Below are 21,797 nucleotides of genomic sequence, written 5' to 3'. Positions count from 1 at the left end.
AGGAAAAAGATCCTCTCGGTTCAGGCGGGAGTTAAGAGGTTAAGCTTTTAGATTTGGGTAAAGCTCGGTCACGCCGGGGGGTAAGGCTAAGGTAAAGTGAGAGGCCAGACCGGGGCCCTTCTGTGCTCTTCCAGAATGGACATGTGGCCAGTCCGCCCCTGGGTCTGTGCTCTTACAGACAACCAGCAAGGCAAAAGTATTGTCACAAGAGGCCAGTCCTGACTTAGCCCCGCCTTATTCCTGTAGGTGAGGAACCAGCAGCTGAAAGTGTGAGCGAGTCTCTGGAGGACCCGCAGACACCAATAGAGGTGAGAGAAGACTGAAACTGTGCATTTGTATAAAGGCACTAACTTTGTTTTCTTTTTCTAGGATTCCAGCGACGACACGCTGACCGAGGAGTCCTTTTACGACGACAGTTTGGGTTTGTATCTTCAGTGTTTAGCTTGTATCCACGACTGTCATCTCTAGAGTCCTATTTGAATCCCTCATTCAGTATCGAAGCACATACAGTTGTGCTCATGAATTTATATACCCTTACTCACGGTTGGTGCTTTTGTGAAACCATTTATTGTCATGTACATGGCTATTCCTCCTGCTCGGTTCTCCTAAACAGTGAAAGAAAAAGACAAAAACATGCGTAGAATTCAAAATGGACCTGAACCTTAATAATAATGCTACAGGTTTTAAAGAGGGGGTGTTCTGCTTTTTTCAGTCCCATAGCACCAGTCTATATCTCACTACAGTGATGACCAAACCTTCTGTTGGTCTGTAAATGCAGTAAATTAGAATAATTGCCTTGTATAAAATTGCGCTCTCTAAATGGCTGTAGTGAATGTCTTGAAATAGGCCTCTGTGTCTTCAACCCCTTAACTCCCACCTGAACCGAGCACATTTTCTCCAGCTTTACCCCCAATCCAAAAGCTCCTGGGAAAAAAGGTGTAAAAATAGCGGCAAAAATGTGAAAAAAGTGAGAAAAGATTTACAAAAAATGTACAAAAAATGACACAAATGGACAAACATTTGACAAAAAAGTGATGAAAAAAATCTGATGTGAGGAAAAAGATGAATTTAGTTTTGTAGGTCTTAGCTTTCAAATGAGGCGTTACACTGGCCTACAGGATTTGCGTAAAGCTGAACTGGAGAAAATGCTCTCGGTTCAAGCGGGAGTTAAGAGGTCACGAACCTCTGAGCCTTTCCGACACGCCCCCTCCACACGCTGTCTGTGGCATCAGTGGGGAGGGGGTTCTGCTGAGGAGCAGTGGTTGGTTACTCGGCTGGTGACCAAAGCTCGGAGGCGTCTCCAGGAGGTGGGGGCGTTCCTAGGAGGCCTCAGGCAAACCTATCCCTAAAATGGCCGCCATCAGAGTTTTTACAGATTACTCAGAAATACGTGAATGTGCCAAGGCAACCCTTCAGGCATGTTTTTAATGAGGGAGTGACAGAATAACATGATGGAAAAAGTCCATTTTGCATAATACCCCCCCTTTAACATTTAGCAATCTTTTCATGGGGATTCAAAGAACATTGAGCATTGCTGTTTGGCTTCACTCTGTCCTGTAACCCTATGGTCGGTGTTGTATTTGTGTTTCTGACAGAGGCGCAGCTGTCCAAAGTCACTCACCTCTCTCTCATCGTTCAGGACTGTCCCGCGTCGGACAGTCAGTCGGAAGAATAACATCACCCACTCCACTTATTAATCTGTACTAAGTCGCCTTGTTTTTATTTTACGCCACAGTTTGTTCTATTGGCTTTACAGGTTTTTGAAGCAGTTCTGTTCAATTTCGTCCAATAGAGGTTTACGGAAACTAGAAGTGAAAATCTGATCAATCTTAAGTTGTATTGCTTGATTGTTTGTGTTTTGTCTGACTTGCAGAGTTATGCCAATCCAAGAGCTTAGAGTTCTTATGTGTGTAAAGAAAAAAAAACAACATGGCCACACGATTTATGTTGGTGCAATAAATATTTACAAATCTATATCTTTGTCCTAGAAGTGAATGGTTTCATGGTGAATGGCTTCATTTCTGTGACATCCCACAAGAAAGCACACGCTAAGAAAGATCATTTATACAAACCAATTTTATTTCCTGTTTTAAAAAGATGAGCCGATGGAGAGAACAGATGTATAAAAGAGTAGAGGCTGGAGATCGGAGGCACATGGATGAATGAATGAATATTAGTGTTAAAAATCACGCTATTGCATTGTTGAGGTACATTCTCGTGTCTGTCCAGATAAATCACCCAGATGTTTGAAACTGATGGGTCTTATTGAAGGCCATTTTCGAAATAATCACACTGCAGGCATCGTGTATCTCATCACAGCTGGGGGTGAGCAGCGTTTGAAGCACGGCATAACGATTGATTTACAAGTATATACACAAGTGCAATCATTGAGTTAAATTAAAATGGTTGTCATGATCACATTGCCACAGTAAAATAAAAATAAAAAAAAGAAGATGCTGCTTGAACAACATTCAGGCCCCAGAGGAGAACAAATAGTCACACGCTTCCTTCTGCTGAGGTAGAGCTTTCATCCGATTCTGCAGATAAACGTCCAAAAGGCTGGAAGTGACAGCGGGACGGCCCCGAGTTACTGTCCCAGGAGTGTCCGAACCGTGGGGGGGGGCCGCTCAGATGGACGACTGCAGGATTGTAACATTTGTGCCCTGGATGAGGTTGTCATCTTCCCCGTTAATCAGAGGATCCCACTGGTTAAAGTTCTTCTCCAGACCTGAGTACGCAAAATATTCATGTTAAAGAAGAAGAAGTAACTTGTTTACCTTAATAAATCCTTTCCGTAGTCCCTCTGGGGGTAATACAGGTGTTAACGGGATGATTGGAGGGTCTTTCATCTACCCCTGGTGTCTCTGGACAGAAATCAATTGCGATTTTCCTGCCTCCGGGTTGGATCCACCTATACACACTCAGGGGCGGACTGGGACTGAAAAACAGCCCTGGACTCTGACCAGCCGGGCCCAAATGAGCGTAAATGTGACACTTACCACCCGCCTTAACGGAGCACATTTTCTCCAGTTTGGCTTTACCCAAATCTAAAAGCTTCTCGACTGGAGAGCAACAGTGTAACGCCTCATTTAAAGGCTGAGACCTACAAAAGTGATTGTAGCTTTTTGTCAAGTCGCCGCATTTTTTGTGATATTTTTGTTGTTTTTTCATTACTTTTTTGTGGCTTTTTGTTGTGTTTTTGTCACATTTTTTCTATATTTTTTTGTTGTGTTTTTGTCATGCTTTTGTTGCTTTTTTTCGTTGCTTTGTTGTCATGTTTTTGTTGACTTTTCATCACATTTTTTGTTGCTTTTCCGGCACATTTTTGTTTTCTTTTCATCCTCTTTTTTTGTCGCTATTTTGACGCTTTTCTTTTTAGCTTTTAGATTTGGGTAAAGCTCTGTTTAGGCGGGACCGGTGGCCCTAGAGCCAGTGGCCCTTCTGTGCTCTTCCAGAACGGACATATGGCCAGTCCGCCCCTGTACACAATAATGGAATCACGAAGAAGAAGCTAACAGGCTAATGGGCAAAGCTAACTGTGGGCTAGCGCCACTTATCCCTCTGTCCCTTTGTCTTTTCTGTCAGCGAAGTATTTACTCTCACGGACAATTAATGAGTAAAAAAACCGCAACATGCTACCACACCTGCAGTGGCGCTTACGGCCTCTAGGGGCACGAGTTACTTTGTTCTGCTGAATCATTTATATCAGGAGACGTCAAACCTTTCTGCACAGAGGGTAAAACACTTGTCAGTTTCCTTTGTTCTAGAATTGATCTGTGAATTTCCCTAAAGCTTTCATAGGTGTAAGTCTGCCACGCACAAAAATGGTGCTTTCCGCCTTTGCCGGTGCCGGGACTCAAAGCGCCGACCGTCTGGTTCTGAAAACAACCCACTCTAAACCACAGGAGCCACTGTCGCCCCACAACATCGTCAGAGAGCAGCATGTGGCCCCCGTGCTTTAGTTTGGACACCACTGATTTAAGTCCAAACTCCACTCAGGCAGTGTTAATTTTGACATATTTTATTTTAGTTTTAGTTTTAGTCTTTTGACTAAAATGTAATTTAATTTTAGTCGAGATTTAGTCAAAAAAAACTTTTCAATTTTAGTCTAGTTTTAGTCTAACTAAAATTGCAAGTAAATTTAGTCGACTAAATTTAAGACTAATTTAGTGGACTTTGCATTGATAATATTCATTATAATCATATTTAATGTTGTTCCTCTGCTTCATGGAGCTGCTCCACATGAACAAAGCTCAGAGCTGATCCTTTGGCAGAGAATTTACATGATCTGAGGCTCTTTCAGACGCTCAATAGAAGTTTGGATGATTTTAGTCTCTCCTTTTCATTTTTATTTAGTCTTATTTTAGTCGACTAAAACATCTGGACATTTTAGTCACAGTTTTAGTCTCATGAGAAACTTTTAATTTAGTTTTAGTCCAATTTTAGTCAGAAAAAATATCACTTTGACTAAAATTAAGACTAAATGTTTTAGTCGACGAAATTAACACTCCACTCGGGACACCCGCAGTGCACAATACTGAGGAGACAGTTTGCTCACCCAAGTGCCTCTGTAAAAAGGCCAGAGATGCTTTATTGGAGAGATCTATAGCGAGTTCAGGGTCGATCTCTCCCTTGAGCTTCATTAACTTTCCGATCCAGTTTCCGGTCAGGAAGGTGAAGTCTGGGAAGCTCTGGTGCACGGTTCCCCTAAAAAAACAACAACACCAACGATGAAAAACTAAACAAGAGCAGCTTTAGTTATTCCATCATCTGAGAGGCACCTGATGGTGATCATCTTCCTCTGTATGACGGCCGAGTCCAGCTTCCTCATGCGGCTGATGTTTCCCGCCCACTGGAACCTCTCGGAGTTGATGAAGAAGAGGGGCTGCTTCACCCGAGGGAAGATCTCCTCGTCTAAAGGGAACATCCAGGCGTCCAGCGCGACGCCGCACCTTTTGGGGAATTCACAGTTTGATAAGAGGTCTTTTTTCATTTGTTTATTTTTAACACAACAAAATGTGTCATGGTCGCACAAAGATTTACAACTTTTACTCACAGAACCTAAAATGAAGCTGTGCTGCGTCTTAAAATATTAAAAACGACAACTTTCAATTATGATTTTATGATTAAGTCCGACTTTACATGGAGTCAATATTTATTGACGAGGTTCAGGAGCAGGACCTCGGCTCAGCCAATCACCTTCTGCAAACCAACCACTCCTGCTTTCACCTTGTCACGCCTCTAATTACCCACAAGCCTTATATATACACCAGGCCAAGCCTCTTCATTCATGTTTGCTCGAAACCGTCGACCCCACCCTCCCTCCCTCCCTCTACGTCTGTTTTATCTTTCAGCCCTGATTCTTCTGCTGGGAGCCAGTGTTAATTTCGTCGACTAAAATATTTAGTCTTAATTTTAGTCAAAGTGATATTTTTTCCGACTAAAATTGGACTAAAACTAAATTAAACGTTTCTCATGAGACTAAAACTGTGACTAAAATGTCCAGATATTTTAGTCGACTAAAATAAGACTAAATAAAAATGAAAAGGAGAGACTAAAATCATCCAAACTTCTATTGAGCGTCTGAAAGAGCCTCAGATCATGTAAATTCTCTGCCAAAGGATCAGCTCTGAGCTTTGTTCATGTGAAGCAGCTCCATGAAGCAGAGGAACAACATTAAATATGATTATAATGAATATTATCAATGCAAAGTCGAGTAAATTAGTCTTAATTTTAGTCGACTAAAACTAGACTAAAATTGAAAAGTTTTTTTTGACTACATCTCGACTAAGATTAAGTTACATTTTAGTCAAAAGACTAAAACTAAAATAAAATATGTTGTCAAAATGAACACTGCTGGGAGGGGGGTCCTGAAGAGCTGGGCGCCCCCACCCACAGTCTCACCCAGCTTCACCCTGCACATTTAAAACATCAATAAATTCTTCAGCTGCAATTTGTTGTGGCGTGGTCCTTGCTAGTGATTTTTTGTTTTGTTTTGACTTAGTTTTACTGGTAAATAAAAGATGTGTTAAAGTACATTTTGTTTTTTAGATAGTGGGCCATGTCATGAGAAAATAGTTTATTACAATATCTCAATAATGTCTCTATCAAAGTATCAACAGAGAAATAGTAAATACTGCATTGTCCTTGTGGTGCTGCCCTGGAAGAGACAAGATGGAAACGTGACGTACTTGAATTTGACTTCTTTACACAGAGCCTCTATGGCAGTCGCCCCCCCGAAGGAATGTCCCATCACCGCTATCCTGCACAGGTCCATGGAGCTCTGGAGAACCGGAGAGCAAGGGTTAGTGGTTAAAGAAGCCCCTGACCACTGCTCCTGAGAGCGGCAGGTACCTCCAGTGTGGTCCAGTCGAACTCTGTCTTCAGGACGTTCTGCAAAGGACGCCCCAAGTTGATTTCTTCAAGTCTCTCCAACGCCAGGATGCACTCGTCTGCCCTTTGCTTCACCTGCAAAGGAAGATTTAGATGAGCGAGAGCTGAAAGAGCAACAATCTGTAAAGAACAGCGATGACTCAACACCTGAGCTGGTGGAAAATTTAAAGGAACAGGCCACCGTTTTTACACACTGAGATATGTTCTTACCTGAGCTTTGACGAGTTCTTTAGGACCTGTCTGATCTTCAGTCACGTAAACACAGCGCAGACGGCGTTAGCATTTAGCCTCTCCCTCTCTCCTCTATAGCTCCAAAACAGGTCAAGATAGAAGCTACCAAGCTCTTCCACGTTTTCCCTATTTAAATATGGTTACGTGAAGTGTTCCACTACAAAGTATAATTACACAAAATTAAACAATGTGGATTTTCTAAGCGGATAAAAGGGGGAACTATATTGTAAGGCGTAATAATACCAGGAGTAGTTCGAAATCCGCGCAGTAAAGTGAAGATTCCTGTGCGGATTTCGAACTACTCCTGGTATTATTATATTATTATATATTATTATTATAAATGCTAACGCCGTCTGCGCTGTGTTTACGTGACTGAAGGCACGGGGGAAGATCAGACAGGTCCTAAAGAACTCGTCAAAGCTCAGGTAAGAACATGTCTCAGTGTGTAAAAACGGTGGCCTGTTCCTTTAAACCTGAGGTGTCCTGACATAGTTTATGGATAATACAGTATTTATACAATAACCAGGCCTGCCCAAAACAAAAGAAACAAAGGAATGGCTAAATATAGGAAACAGAAACGTCACAGAGCTGCTCATGCTTTGAAAATACTTGCACACTATGCACTATACGAGTAAAGCGAAGTTCACCCTTCCTGCACCTGTGTGATTCCAGTACCTGTTTGTTCCTCAGAGGGAACTCGCTCTCTCCGTGCTTCAGCGCTCTGTAGTACATCCAGACTTTCACCATGTGGTCCGGGTCTGTGGCACAGGTTTTAGGCACACTCGGCTTGGCCTTCTCCTCCTCGGCCATTTCTCGGAAATAATATGTGGCAGAGGACGATTCATCTCTGCATCAAAAAACAAAACAATAAACATAATGAACAGAAGAGCTTTGATTCTTCTCCCTGAGTCCAAATAAATGTATGAGTTATCGATGCCTCAGACACAGTTTGCCTCTGGCTCTGCTGCCTAAAGTCCATCAGTGACTGTGACCCCGACAGAATGACTGGATTTTTACTATATTATTTACACACGTGACAAGTCATGAGACCAGGGGAGCCCAAACTGTGGACCAAACTCGGCCCTCCAAGCAGTGTTCATTTTGACAACATATTTTAATTTAGTTTTAGTCTTTTGACGAAAATGTAATTGAATTTTAGTCTAGTTTAAGTCGACTAAAATTGCAAGTAAATTTAGTCGACTAAATTTAAGACGAATTTAGTGGACTTTGCATTGATAATATTCATTATAATCATATTTAATGTTGTTCCTCTGCTTCATGGAGCTGCTCCACATGAACAAAGCTCAGAGCTGATCCTTTAACAGAGAATTTACATGATCTGAGGCTCTTTCAGACGCTCAATACAAGTTTGGATGATTTTAGTCTCTCCTTTTCATTTTTATTTAGTCTTATTTTAGTCGACTAAAATATCTGGACATTTTAGTCACAGTTTTAGTCTCATGAGAAACTTTTAATTTAGTTTTAGTCCAATTTTAGTCACAAAAATATCACTTTGACTCAAATTAAGACTAAATATTTTAGTCGACGAAATAAACACCGGCTCCAAGAGCTTTGATTCAGCAAATGGGTGTTGGAATTTTGCTTTGACTTTATTTAATTTGATTTCAATCAATCAATCAATCAAAGTTTATTTGTATAGCACCTTACAACAACACAAGGAAGACCAAAGTGCTTCACAGAAAGATAAAACAATATTAACAAATCAATCAATCAAATAAGTGCGATCTAAGTCTTAAAAGCTAGTTTGAAGAGATGTGTCTTCAATCTAGACTTAAAGAGGGACAGTTCTGTGATTTATTTTGCAGCCTACAACATTTCCTTCAAAATGCCACAATGAACAAAGACATTTAGATCAAATGTCTTTTCACTCTTTACATAGAAAACATTATTGTGCTTTATTACTTTTCCAAAAGGGCAAAAGTTCAACATTTCAAAGCAGAACCGAGCTGACTAGGGCTTCCATTCTTTGGGTCTTTCTTGTGTTTGGTTTGACCTCATTTGTTCAGCACCTGTGACCGTTTCCCGGTGTCTCCCATGTGAGCAGCCGTCTGCTCACCGGCTCTGTGGCCGCAGCCGTTAGCTCGTGGCTAAACCCGAATGAAACGCCACTTGACCCTGTCCATTATGCTCATCTCCATACGGCCCTCTTGTGTGCACACACTAAAGAAATGTGATGAGCTGGTCTCTCCTATTGTGTGCGCAGCCTTTTAGCCTCTTACCGCCCTGACAAACACAGGCGCTGGCACAAGAGACTGTGTGCGCCGGGCTAACGCTAAGCTAATGTTTACTTTAAAATCAGGGAAACGCTCGTGTGTTTCAGATTAAACAGAATCGGTCGATAACCAACGGCCTGAAATCTGCAAAGTAAACAAGGGCTGCCCTCTTTTCACACAGGATTAATGCTGAGTCACTCTCCAGCTCCTGACCAGGTGTTTTGTAACAACAGCTCACAAAGCATTGATTTTATATTGTTGAATAAATATAACCACTGGGCTTAAACAGAGCTTGTTGACGGATGTTTTTAATGTTACCTGTGTTCCACTGATGCCACGATGAAGCCCTGAGATGCCAGTTCTGCGCATATGGCTGAATACAAAGTTCTGGGACAAACATGACACAAGAACAGCACACGATCAACAAAACGCACTGTATTAACGGCTTTAAATGTCACAAAATGAGCTGATGATAAAAGTTGATCATTATTTAACTACCATGTACATTAAAAAAGCACTAACATACTAAACCTGTCACTCTACACTACAAAAAGTGAATATCATGCTTGGCTTAAATGACTTGAATTGAGGAAATGTTTCTTGTTTTGAGCGGTTTTCACTCATTCAGACACTTTTCCTGATCGAACCAAGTTTACTTTGCTTGTTTGAGGACATTTCACACCAGTTCTAGGGTAAATCTCGCTTGAAATAAGAAAGTAAAATTGCCAAAGAGATAAGAACAGTTTTCTTTCCCCATTGGCAAAGAAAATGACCTGAAATAAGGACGAAATGTATCGAAACGAGTCAGAAACATCTCAGAACAAGCGAAATAATCTAGGACAAATGCCCAAGAACTTCTTAACTAGTCAAAACAACTAAAATTTGGATTATTGTGCTCAAATTGAGATGTTTATACTGATCTAGTTAAATACTTGTTGCAGTGTAATCATTTCAAGCTATAGATGAAGCTACGTTAATGCCTGTGTGAAATAAAGAGTGAATGTCTTTGTACCGAAATGCTCCGAGGCCGTGGGAAAATATCACGACAGGACACGGTGCGTTGGCTTTAAACGGAGCGTCCATGTAGGCTGGGATCTTATAGGACCCTGCGACAAAACAGAGCATCATGTCACGTGCATCACAGCAAACTGATTCATATGCAGAACTTTCCATTAATAAATGTGCTTAAGTTCACATTTCTTATCAGTTCAGAGGGCGAGGCTGTGACACTAGCTCACGCTCGAAGCCCAAACGTGAAGGGAAAACACTTTGTTCAAGCTGTGTCCGACATTTGCAGGATTTACCAAAGAGGTAGTTGAAAATCCTTTCGCTGATTGCCCTGTTGATCTTCATGAAATCCGCCAGACCGTTGAAGTACTCTCTACAGGGGACCCAGTCCGGCTTCTCCGCCTTGTCCGACTCCTGGCAGGGATAGTACAGGCGGAAGAAGCTGCCCTGCGGAGATCACAGGACATGGCAATACAACATTATATTACGGATACTGATGAATAACTCAAGAATAGACTTAACGTGCTGCACTAAAACACAGACATGAATGAGATAATGTAATGTATTGTGTTTTTATCATTGTGTATCTAAGCTTTGTCGTTGCTCCTGTTAAGTATTGATACAAATCACGCCATGCTGACAAAAGAAACGGGTCATAAGTCAACGTCTATGATCTCACCCTCTGTCACTGAAGTTGTTATGCAGTAGTAAACCGGCCTTCACCTTGGTTTCATCACAGATTTCAACTCATTTATTTTGAAGTAGCCTCAATCGCTTCATGATGTGTAAAACAATGAATATATCGATGAGATTAGACTCACGTGAACGGTGTGGTCCAGCATGAAGTCTGTGCAGCCCACGGGATGGGGGCCCTTGGCAGGAGGGATCCCCAGATGATTGCTGCAGCTGTTCCCCATGACAAACAGTCCAAGTGTCCTCAACCTCAGCTCTGTCACACAAGACAAGACATGACAAGACATGACTTAACTCAAAACAGAAACCACACAGACCATTGGGCACGTGCGGCACAGCATTGCTCAAATAGTGGTTTCAGTGAGGAACTAGAAAAACAAGCTGATTTGATCTCTTAACTCCCGCCTGAACCGAGAGCGTTTTCTCCAGTTCAGCTTTACCCAAATCCTGTAGGCCAGTGTAACGCCTCATTTGAAAGACCTACAAAACTAAATTGATCTTTTTCCTCAAATCATCACATTTTTTTCATAACTTTTCCGATTTTTTTTGTCCATTTTTTTTTCACTTTTTCGTAAAATTATTCGCATTTTTTTGTCAAATTCTTATCACTTTTTTGTAAATTTTTTCTCAATTTTTTGTCAAATTTTTGTCCATTTTTTGTCAATTTTTTCTCCATTTTTCGTCAAATTTTTCGTCAATTTTTTGTCAATTTTTTGTCAATTTTTTCTTATTTTTTGTACATTTTTTCTCACTTTTTCGTCAATTTTTTCTCAATTTTTTGTCAATTTTTTCTCAATTTTTCGTCAATTTTTTCTCTCTTTTTTGTCAAATTTTTGTCCATTTTAGTCATTTTTTTGTACATTTTTCTCACTTTTTCGTCAATTTTTTCTCTTTTTTTTTGTACATTTTTTCTCACTTTTTTGTCAAATTGTTCTCATTTTTTCGTCAAATTTTTCTCACTTTTTTTGTCAAATTTTCTGTCCATTTTAGTCATTGTTTTGTACATTTTTTTCTCACTTTTTTCACATTTCCATCCTTGTTTTCGTCTCAGTTTTGTCGCTATTTTCACACCTTTTTCCCCAGAAGCTTTTGGATTGGGGTAAAGCTGGAGAAAATGTGCTCGGTTCAGGTGGGAGTTAAGGGGTTAAAGGCATTATAAGCAGCTCGTGTGCTATGTGTGCTATACACGTGTCAAGATACACTATTCTCCTGATAACTGCTCAATGGAAAAGCTTCACTGTGACTGCTCAATGAAATCTCCTTTTTTTTTATGAATGACAACTTGACATTTGTTTACTAACATGTGTCACTATCACTCCGCTTTTCAGACAAAATAATAATAATTAAAAAAGACAGTTAAAGGAAAGTCTTACCTGCCTTTGGCCACTCGTAAATCCTCTTCAGTAAACTCGGTGCTGGTGCCCCATGACCAAACATCGACCCCTCGAGTTTTTAGCTAAAAGTTACAGTCATGACTTTGAACGAGCTCGACATAACTACACATGAATAAAAACCCACCCCTTGTCAGACAAATCTGCTTAGAGTTCTTGTCTCTCTACATCGGTTTCGTAACATGACTATGCAAATAATGCAACTGTACGAAGGTCCTGGGAGTGGTTTGAGTTTGACAGCTTAGGCTAATGTGGTTAGCATCAATTAGCTTCAATGACAAAAGCCACCTCTGACAACTGAAATCTACATATTTACTCGGTCGATCAACGCTCTGGTGGTTTGGCACGTTGTCCTCTCACTTCCGTATGCGTAGAGTTAATTATTCAAACGCGAAAAGCAAAATTAACCTCTTAGAAAAAAGGGAAACGTGCTTTTTCTAACGCATGTGCTGTGGACTCCGTGCCGCTAGGGGGCAGCGCCGAGCGAATGGCAGAACAGCCACAGCTGGGACCGGAAGTCACACGGAATGAATGCAGCTTTAGCGAGGTTTACTGTTAAAAAAAACGAAATTTAGTTGTCTTATAAAATGAAACTGGTGAGTATTTAAATAGTCAGAGTAAGAACGCGGGTTTCCACTACCACCACGATCATTTCCCGGCATTTAAAGCTAAATCAGAGCATATTTAGTTGTAAATGCTAACACGCAAATAGCTATGTTGTGTTGTTTCCTTCATTCATTTCATACAATAAGAGCAAACACGATACCCAAAGTAATGGCGCATGATTCCATATATGTTGTTTAAATGTGTATAAACCACCCTCTAAGTGCGAGTGGTTTTAAGACTTTGCAATACATGTGTTTTCAGTATTGTTTATCTGGGCATCCAACATTACCCTGCAATGTCCTCAAATTTAAGTCCACCACTATCATGCTGGACTGTGGGTTAGACACCACCTCTGTCCTCAATTTCCTGCCCCTTCCTCTTGTGCACAGGTGAGTCAGCCCTGGAGATGTCAAATAATCATCAACATGATAAATAATAATCTTGATTCCTCTGTTAATCTTTTGTTTTCCCCAGTTCAAGGCTGTCAAAGCTTCCTGGCTGGGTGTCCAAAGATGGAACGATCAATCTGGAAAAGGTGTGGTTATTGTTTTGTTTAACATTTGTTCATCTTCGAGATAAAATGCAGTGTATGTGAAACCATAAAACATTTAATATATAGTATCCTCATCTGATATAATGTATGTTTGAGTTCATGAAAAGCATTGTATTAATATATATTTCATGTGTGTTCCTTCAGGAAATAAAGGAGTGTGCGGGAAAGGTGTTTGTAGACTCACAACCTGAATTCTGTCTTCCTGAGGTAATAAATCAATAATAAAGTTACCATAAAAGTCACTGTTGTAGCTGCTGCTTAGCTAAATTGATCTGCAAAATCTATTTTCCACAGAGGGAGCTTTTAGACCTATCCACTATTGATGTAATCCTGATTTCCAACTACCACTGTATGATGGCCCTGCCTTACATCACAGAGAACACTGGGTTTACTGGGACTGTGTACGCCACGGAGCCCACACTGCAGATTGGAAGGTAAAAAAGTCAACACATTTTCTGTCTCTCTAACTACAATCATAAAACTCCTGCCAGATATTTCCCTCTCCAAAACATTTTCTGAATTGCCTGTGGAGTCCTGTTCTTTTCTGTCTGTTCTTTTCTGCACTGCAAAAAGTAACTAACTAGATCAGCATAAACATCTCAATTTGAGCATAATAATCCAAATTTTAGTTGTTTTGACTGGTTAAGAAGTTGTTGGGCATTTGTCCTAGATTATTTCACTTGTTCTGAGATGTTTCTGACTCGTTTCGATACATTTCGTCCTTATTTCAGGTCATTTTCTTTGCCAATGGGGAAAGAAAATTGGTCTTATCTCATTGGCAATTTTACTTTCTTATTTCAAGCGAGATTTACCCTAGAACTGGTCTGAAATGTCCTCAAACAAGCAAAGAAAACTTAGTCCAATCAGGAAAAGTGTCTAAAGGAGTGAAAACCGCTCAAAACAAGATACATTTCCTCAATTCAAGTCATTTAAGCCAATGCTTGATCTTTACTTTTTGCAGTGTGGAGTCAATTATTTTTCCTGTGTATGTTGTTATCACAGCAACAACAAAAAAACAGACCTTGCTGCAATGTCTATACCTATTTTATATTGAACAAAGTAGATTAATTTTAGCCTGTTTTTTTGCTTCACTTTGCCACAACTCAAAGCTGTTGACACGTGTGAAAAACGTGCATATGATCACATTGTTTTTTTGATATGCAGGAGGCATTGTGAGAGCTAGACATGGGTTTGGTGTGTCTGTTATGTAGTGTAAATAAATGGTTCTGTTCCGACAGGCTCCTGATGGAAGAGCTGGTTAACTTCATGGAGAGGGTCCCGAAACCACCGTCTGCCACCTGCTGGAAAAACAAGGAAACACAGAGGTAGTTTTCAATCCACAAAAGAGACCTGCTTAACTTGGTTTCTTGAGCGTAAACAATACTCTTAATGCGATGCCAGACAGCTCCCCGGGCCGCTGAAGGACGCTGTAGATGTGTGGATGTGGAAAAAGTGTTACACAATGCAAGAGGTCAACTCCGCTCTGAGCAAAGTTCAGCTTGTGGGCTATTCTCAAAAAGTGGTAATGTTGCAATTTCCTCTATTTACGTGAAAATGAAGCGATTGATTTCACAGTATTTCATTGTTACCAAACCCTTTCTGTGCACTGTAGCTTTATGTGAGGTTTTTGATTGTTGTTTTTCAGGAGTTGTTCGGCGCCGTGCAGGTCTCTCCTCTCAGCTCCGGGTACTCGCTGGGCAGCTCCAACTGGACCATTCAGTCTCATCACGAGAAAGTGGCCTATGTTTCTGGCTCGTCTCTGCTCACCACACACCCCCAGGTCAGGCCAGAAAGTACTAAAGGTCACAGTTAGTCACATTCACATGACTTTGTAACACATATGGTATTTTTTATTCCAATGCAAACCTTTTACACTGCAAAAAGTAAATATCAAGCATTGTCTTAAATGACTTGAATTGAGGAAATGTTTCTTGTTTTGAGCGGTTTTCCTGATCGGAGCGAGTTTACTTTGCTTGTTTGAGGACATTTCAAACTGGTTCTAAGGTAAATCTCGCTTGAAATAGGAAAGTAAAATTGCCAATGAGATAAGACCAATTTTCTTTCCCCATTGGCAAAGAAAATGACCTGAAATAAGGACGAAACGTATCGAAACGAGTCAGAAACATCTCAGAACAAGTGAAATAATCCAGGACAAATGCCCAAGAACTTCTTAACTAGTCAAAACAACAAAAATTTGGATTATTGTGCTCAAATTGAGATGTTTATACTGATCTAGTTATTTACTTTTTGCAGTGTAAACATTATCCTAAAAATATTAAACATGTTAATAATGAAAGATAAAAAGATAATGATACTAATACATAGATTCAGCATAATACAAAAATTCTACTCGTAGTTAAGTTAATGCCCACTTGGCAAATATTGATTTTATTTCTTTTTCAGCCAATGGATCAAAGTTCTCTGAAGAACAGCGATGTTTTGATACTGACAGGACTCACACAGATGCCCACGGCCAACCCAGACGGCATGCTGGGAGAATTCTGCAGCAACCTGGGTAAAGCCAATATGAGTAAAATATCCACAATGTATGTCAATGTTGGTATAGAAGTGTCAAATTCCAGTACATTTAGATTCAATACTTGGATTATGACAAACACTGAAATGAAATGTGACAAAGTTTGGCCAATTCACTAACATAATAACATTTTTTATTGAACAAGTACGAACAAGTATGAACAAGTACCAAACCCACGAAATGGTATTGTTCCCTAATATATTAATCTCCCTGTACTCTTTGTCTGTAGCCATGACGATTCGAGCCGGAGGTAACGTGCTGGTGCCCTGTTACTCCTCGGGAGTTATTTATGACCTGTTGGAGTGTTTGTACCAGTTCATTGACAACGCCAATCTGGGAACCACGCCTTTTTACTTCATCTCGCCAGTCGCCAACAGCTCACTGGAGTTTTCCCAAATCTTTGCCGAGTGGTAAGAAGATAAATGGTATTATTCAGCATTTCAGACCAGTGTTAATTTCGTCGACTAAAATATTTAGTCTTAATTTTAGTCAAAGTGATATTTTTGACGACTAAAATTGGACTAAAACTAAATTAAAAGTTTCTCATGAGACTAAAACTGTGACTAAAATGTCCAGATGTTTTAGTCGACTAAAATAAGACTAAATAAACATGAAAAGGAGAGACTAAAATCATCTAAACTTGTATTGAGCGTCTGAAAGAGCCTCAGATCATGTAAATTCTCTGCCAAAGGATCAGCTCTGAGCTTTGTTCATGTGGAGCAGCTCCATGAAGCAGAGGAACAAGATAAAATATGATTATAATGAATATTATCAATGCAAAGTCGACTAAATTTAAGACTAATTTAGTCGACTAAAACTAGACTAAAATTGCAACGTTTTTTTAGACTAAATCTCGACTAAAATTCAATTACATTTTAGTCAAAAGACTGAGACTAAAACTAAAATAATATATATTGTCAAAATTAACACTGTTTCAGACATACATAAAAACAAAACAGGGTGAGCACATTGTGTATCTACAAAGTGAGCGGGAGACGTAGCATTTTGGAATCATATTAAATCCTAAAATTCTGCTTTTCTCATTCCAGGCTTTGTCACGTTAAGCAAAGCAAGGTTTACCTCCCTGAACCACCATTCCCTCACGCAGAGGTACAGTCGCTCATCCTTACTTTCTGAATGGAAATGAATCAGCCCTCATTGTCCCTCAATGTTGTCTATTTGTGCAGTTAATCCAAACGAACAAGCTGAAGCACTACCCCAGTATCCACGGCGACTTCAGCAACGAGTTCAGACAGCCCTGTGTGGTGTTCACGGGACACCCGTCCCTGCGCTTCGGGGACGTGGTTCACTTCATGGAGCTGTGGGGCAAGTCCAGCCTCAACACCATCATCTTCACTGGTAAATTCTACCGTCAAGGGTTTCATACAAAGTAGCTTTGGTGCCATCCCGTTTTAATTCATTTTAATAAACAGAGCCCGACTTTAACTACCTGGATGCACTGGCTCCGTACCAGCCCCTCTCCATGAAGTGCATCTACTGCCCCATCGACACGCGCCTCAACTTCCTCCAGGTCTCCAAACTGCTCAAAGAAGTGCAGGTGAGACTGGGATTTTTGAGTAACTCGTGCAAAAGGAGATGCTGCGAAAAGACTCTGCTGTGTCTTATGTTCCTGTGTTTTCCAGCCCCTCCACGTGGTGTGTCCGGAGCAGTACACCCAGCCGCCCGTGTCCCAGTCTCACCGCTCAGACCTGATGCTGGAGCTGAAGCCTCCCCCCATGCCCTACCGCCGCTGCTCTGTGCTCAGCCTGCCCTTCAAGAGGAGATACGAGCGGGTCTACATCATGCCCGAGGTGAGGAATAATCAGGGCTCTAGACTGCAACCAAAATGCTCTCATATGCGACTATTTTTAGAGAATGTGCGAGTAAAAAAAATAAGTGGTAGCACCTGTGCGAGCAAAAAAAAGAAAGAAAGTCTAATCGGCTTTATGAGGAGTGCTGCAAATAACGTTATAAAGCATCTCCAGAGCACTTCTCTGAGAACACACACACACACACCCAAGCTTCCACTATTATTGAAGAAATCAGCTGGCAGTTTAGGCTAAACGTTTTTAGGAGGAGACAGGAGCAGAAAGAGTTCAGCGGTTTATGTTCCTCCTCGCGGTAGAAGAAGCTTGTTTTAGAGCGCAAAAGTAAAGCTAACGTAAAGCTAACAGCTGCTGTTATGGCCCGCCCTCAGCCGCTGCAGATTCAGCTCCTGTATTTTATTTAGGCTTTAGGCTAAAACAGGTACTTTTTGCCTGTGATTAATACGTCTTATACGTGATATTGCAGATTTGGAAAGAAAGAGACAAACAATTGTCAAGTAAGATGAATAATAATGGATTGAAAACACAAAATTAAAGCAGAACAATGCAAAAATATATATATATATATATATATAAAATCACTAATATTAATATGAAAAACTCAATTTTAAAAAGTTTTAACATTGTTTTAATCATTATTAAGATCAATTATTAGTGATTTTGAACATGTTTATAATTGTCCTTGTTTTAATTTATTAAAATGGTGAATTTTGATATTGTGTCTCGAGTCTGTGCGACCAAATGAAAAAGTTGGTAGCACCAGCGCTACTAAAATAAAAGTTAGTCTGGAGCCCTGATAATGCTTAGAGTATAGTTTTTGACTACCTTACCCCACCCCTATAAGGTTCATAACAGTAAATTGTACTTTGGTTTTCTTGCTTATTACTTTGCAATATTATTTATTCCTTAAATGTTAAAGTATACTGTGAAGAGTTCGAGATCAAATGTTATCAATTCGCTATTTTAAGGGGAACTTGCTAACATTGTCTCTAGACTAAATTACAAATTAAAAATACATTAACATACTGTTGTGTCTAATGCTTTTAAGCAAACTCCAGCATTTTACAGTTTAATTTTATTCATTCATTACTTTTTGTTCAGTGTATTGTTCAATTATTGTTTTATTCCATAAATGATGAAGCGTTTCTGGGAGTAACTGAACCCACTTTTAAATGGTACCAAAAAAATAAAATGGTAACATGATTTCTTTCGTAGCTGGCGAACTCTCTGGTGCCCAGCGAGGTGAAAGCTGGCGTCTCCGTGGCGACCGTCTCCGCAATGATCCACTCCAAAGACAACAAGCACACGCTGCAGGTGTGTTGATGCACTGCCTAACGCTTCACCACTGGTTGATGCACACACTTCTTCAGGGTGCGTTCCTGACTCAGGGTATCGTTATTTAGTGACTGAAAGGCAAGGATTTAATTGATTAACATTTCTCTCAAAGAAGGATGTTGGTTGCTTTCGGGTTCGAGAATGTGATAATAATATTAATAATAATAATATATTTTATTTGTATAGCGCTTTTCAAGACACTCAAAGACGCTTTACAGAAAACAAGAATAAAATCACACATAAAATGAGCACATTAAAATAGAGCAGTTACTCGATATTAAAAGCCTTTTTAAAGAGGTGGGTTTTGAGTTCTCTCTTGAAGGTGGGGGGGTCAGAACAGGCACGGAGCGGTTGGGGCAGTGAGTTCCAGAGTGCGGGGGCGGCGATGGAGAAGGCTCGGTCTCCCCAAGTTCGGCGCTTGGTCTTACAGGGGAGGGACAGGAGGTCGGCGTTGGAGGAGCAGAGGGAGCGAGATGGAGTGTGATGGTGGAGGAGGTCGGCGAGGTCTGGAGGGGCCAAGTTATGGAGGGCTTTGAAAGTGATGAGGAGGACCTTGAGCTGGATGCGTTGAGGGACGGGGAGTCAGTGGAGGTTCTGAAGGACCAGTGTTAATTTTGACAACATATTTTATTTTAGTTTTAGTCTTAGTCTTTTGACTAAAATGTAATTTAATTTTAGTCAAGATTTAGTCCAAAAAAAACTTTTCAATTTTAGTCTAGTTTTAGGATTGGATTTTTACTATATTATTTACACACGTGACAAGTCATGAGACCAGGGGACCCAAACTGTGGACCAAACTCGGCCCTCCAAGCAGTGTTCATTTTGACAACATATTTTAATTTAGTTTTAGTCTTTTGACGAAAATGTAATTGAATTTTAGTCTAGTTTAAGTCGACTAAAATTGCATGTCAATTTAGTCGACTAAAATTAAGACTAATTTAGTCGACTTTGCATTGATAATCTTCATTATAATCATATTTAATGTTGTTCCTCTGCTTCATGGAGCTGCTCCACATGAACAAAGCTCAGAGCTGCTCCTTTGGCAGAGAATTTACCTGATCTGAGGCTCTTTCAGACGCTCAATAGAAGTTTGGATGATTTTAGTCTCTCCTTTTCATTTTTATTTAGTCTTATTTTAGTCGACTAAAATATCTGGACATTTTAGTCACAGTTTTAGTCTCATGAGAAACTTTTAATTTAGTTTTACTCGGAAAAATATCACTTTGACTAAAATTAAGACTAAATATTTTAGTCGACGAAATAACACTGTGAAGGACAGGGGTGATCTGGATGTACTGGAGTTTGTTGAGGGTTTTGGATGTTGAGCCGTAGAGGGCGCTGTTGCAGGAGTCAACTCTGGATGTGATGAAGGCGTGAATCAGAGTTTCAGCGGCGGAGAAAGTGAGGGACGGGCGGAGTCGTGATATGTTTTTGAGATGCTTGACGTGGGGTTCGACGGAAAGAGTGGGGTCGAGGAGAACACCGTGGGGACGGAGCGACGGTGGTGCTGTCGAAATCGAGGCAGAAGTCTTGGTGATGTTATTTGTGCCGATGATGATGATGTCTGTTTTGTCACTGTTTACTTTTAGAAAGTTGTGTTTCATCCAGGTTTTGATGTCACTCAGGCAGTGGGTGGGGGTGGATATTGGAGTCTATGGATGTGGTGGAGATGTAGATGATGATGTCACAGGATCCAGTAGGGGGGCAGGAGCCAGTTTTCCCCATTAACTGCATTACACTTTCACTAGTCATATCTAAAAAAACAACATTTCTGAATTACGAAAACTAATATTACATTAATTACACATTAATATCAGTTACTGGGTTCATGATCTGTCTGTACACGACCAAAAATGTCCTCAAAAACAAAACAATTTGACCTCTATGTAATATTATAGGCCTTTAGAATGCTGTGACGTCACCTGAAACCCAGCAACACTGTTTGTAGAGTTTCTCCTTCTCTCTTCTTTATAGTCGGTGCCAAAGCCTCCTCCGGCGCCGCCCAGTAAGAAGAGGAAACGTGTCATGGAGGAGCCCCCGGCCGCTCAGAGCCCCAAGCCTCTGCTGAGTGGAGCCGTGCCACTGGAAGGCTTTCTGGCCACGTTACAAAAGGTCTGACTTCTTCTCTGATAGAAACACTGGAAACACAAATCTAAATGTCAGTAGTCTATGTTAGTGAAGAATACAGTAATGTTCTGTTTCTGGAGATGGGGATTAATGGAGTAATCCTATCACAACATCTAGCATCTATTCTATACATCTGTGGTTGCCAGTCGGATTCTATATCAACGCTGCGTCCTCTTGTTGCAGCACGGCATAACGGAGGTGAAGGTGGAGGAGACGCCGGAGGGACACATCCTGCACCTCCAGGAGCAGGACACTCTGATCCAGCTGGACGAGGACGGCACACACATCATCTGCGACAACAACGAGCCCCTGCGGACCACGCTGCGAGACCTGGCGCTGCGCTTCCTGCTCAAGCTCTGACACGAAACGCCTCAACTGGACTTTAAACACGTAAAACTCGAGCAACTGCGGCGCTTAGACAGAAAACATCCCGGACTGTTAGCAGCCAAGGTCATGTTACAAATCAAAGAAGACGTTCTGTTTCTTCTTAATATTTGCCTGTACGTTTCCAGATTGTTTGCTGCATAAAGAGAAAATATAAGAATGACAATGTTCCTGACAGCGCTCAAGATTGGCTTTAGTTATGAAGCGAAAAGATCTGGAGAATCTTCCTCTAATGCAGTGCAGTGTTTAACTTATGTGGCAAAAACATACAAGTAAGAACACTCTTGTTGTACTTCGGGCTACTACAATATTTTGTATATAGTATTTTGTATTAAAACACTTTTTAAACACATGGCGAAAGGTGTCATTGTCATTTAAATCCAGTCAACCATATGTAAATGATTTATTCTTAATCATTTGCATACCTTCTTTTCTTTAAAGGGGGGGTATTCTGCAAAATTGACTTTTTCCAGCTTTCCA

General features: G+C 40.6%; 2 protein-coding genes across 2 annotated transcripts; one reads left to right on the top strand and one right to left on the bottom strand.

Moving 5' to 3' along the window:
* Positions 1–2,202: 2,202 nt before the first annotated feature.
* pla2g7 (phospholipase A2, group VII (platelet-activating factor acetylhydrolase, plasma)) lies at positions 2,203–12,226 on the bottom strand. Its single transcript, XM_079571828.1, has 11 exons — positions 11,933–12,226; positions 10,688–10,815; positions 10,163–10,313; positions 9,871–9,964; positions 9,177–9,245; positions 7,300–7,471; positions 6,355–6,468; positions 6,192–6,283; positions 4,782–4,952; positions 4,559–4,707; positions 2,203–2,728 (listed from the first exon to the last, which is right to left on the bottom strand). The coding sequence occupies exons 1-11, from the start codon at positions 11,994–11,996 to the stop codon at positions 2,628–2,630; spliced, it is 1,305 nt and encodes a 434-aa protein (XP_079427954.1). The 5' UTR covers positions 11,997–12,226; the 3' UTR covers positions 2,203–2,627.
* Positions 12,227–12,822: 596 nt separating this feature from the next.
* ints9 (integrator complex subunit 9) lies at positions 12,823–21,301 on the top strand. Its single transcript, XM_079571812.1, has 16 exons — positions 12,823–12,945; positions 13,031–13,091; positions 13,254–13,316; positions 13,404–13,543; positions 14,348–14,434; positions 14,511–14,631; positions 14,755–14,889; positions 15,513–15,624; positions 15,875–16,055; positions 16,695–16,755; positions 16,833–17,004; positions 17,079–17,203; positions 17,289–17,456; positions 18,687–18,785; positions 20,781–20,918; positions 21,117–21,301. Exons 1-16 carry the CDS (start codon positions 12,881–12,883, stop codon positions 21,291–21,293), a joined length of 1,905 nt encoding a protein of 634 aa, XP_079427938.1. The 5' UTR covers positions 12,823–12,880; the 3' UTR covers positions 21,294–21,301.
* Positions 21,302–21,797: the final 496 nt, after the last annotated feature.

Source organism: Gobius niger (assembly GCF_951799975.1).
Source record: "Gobius niger genome assembly, chromosome: 15".
Lineage (NCBI taxonomy): Eukaryota > Metazoa > Chordata > Actinopteri > Gobiiformes > Gobiidae > Gobius > Gobius niger.
The sequence above is the reverse complement of the archived record's forward strand: the minus strand, read 5'-3'. Positions and strand labels throughout refer to the sequence as shown.